General features: G+C 46.8%; 1 protein-coding gene across 1 annotated transcript in view; it reads right to left on the bottom strand.

The window, feature by feature from the left end:
• Window positions 1-472, bottom strand: part of LOC104991322 — an 11,874-nt gene extending 11,402 nt beyond the window's left edge. The window contains exon 1 of the mRNA XM_010843739.1: window positions 427-472. Within this exon, the coding sequence (XP_010842041.1) occupies window positions 427-472 (46 nt within the window). The remainder of the gene's footprint in view (window positions 1-426) is intronic.
• Window positions 473-577: the final 105 nt, after the last annotated feature.

Below are 577 nucleotides of genomic sequence, written 5' to 3' on the forward strand. Positions count from 1 at the left end.
GGGGAGGGAAACACTACAGTTTGTTAAATGAGATTGCACACAGCTCCAGTTAACTCTCTCTGTGCCAAGCAACCCAGTTCCACACCATCAACACTTGATGTTTCGCCCTCTGAGACTTCGGTTCTCCGTGTTCAGTGCCTGTCCATCTAGTCTGCCTTAGGAGAACAGCAAATAGATCTTCATGCTCCCCCAGTTGCATTCAAAGCCGAACTCAGCTTTGAACCCAGAGCTGTGGTAGAAGCCGAGGTTATGCCAAAAGCTCACCAGCTCCTCAGAGGATTGACTTCATCAGACAGGGAACTCCTGAGGCAGGGGTGGGGGAGCTGCTTTTATTTTTCTTGGTTAAAGCCATGTCATATAATTCGTAGGGATCCACACCTTCATTTGTGAAAGATGCTTCTAATTTCACTGGTGATTTTTCACTACCAGTGGAGGGGAGCAAATTCACCATCTCAAAATGTGTCTTTGGCATGCGGATTGTCTCAAGCTGAAAACAATTGAAGTCTAAAACGCTGGAGAATAAAGTGTGACTTTTGACCTTCTCCCTGACCGCCTGAAGAAAGGCCATGGAGAACCT

Source organism: Bison bison, unplaced genomic scaffold (genome assembly GCF_000754665.1).
Source record: "Bison bison bison isolate TAMUID 2011002044 unplaced genomic scaffold, Bison_UMD1.0 scf7180017864185, whole genome shotgun sequence".
In the NCBI taxonomy this organism is placed as follows: Eukaryota; Metazoa; Chordata; class Mammalia; order Artiodactyla; family Bovidae; genus Bison; species Bison bison.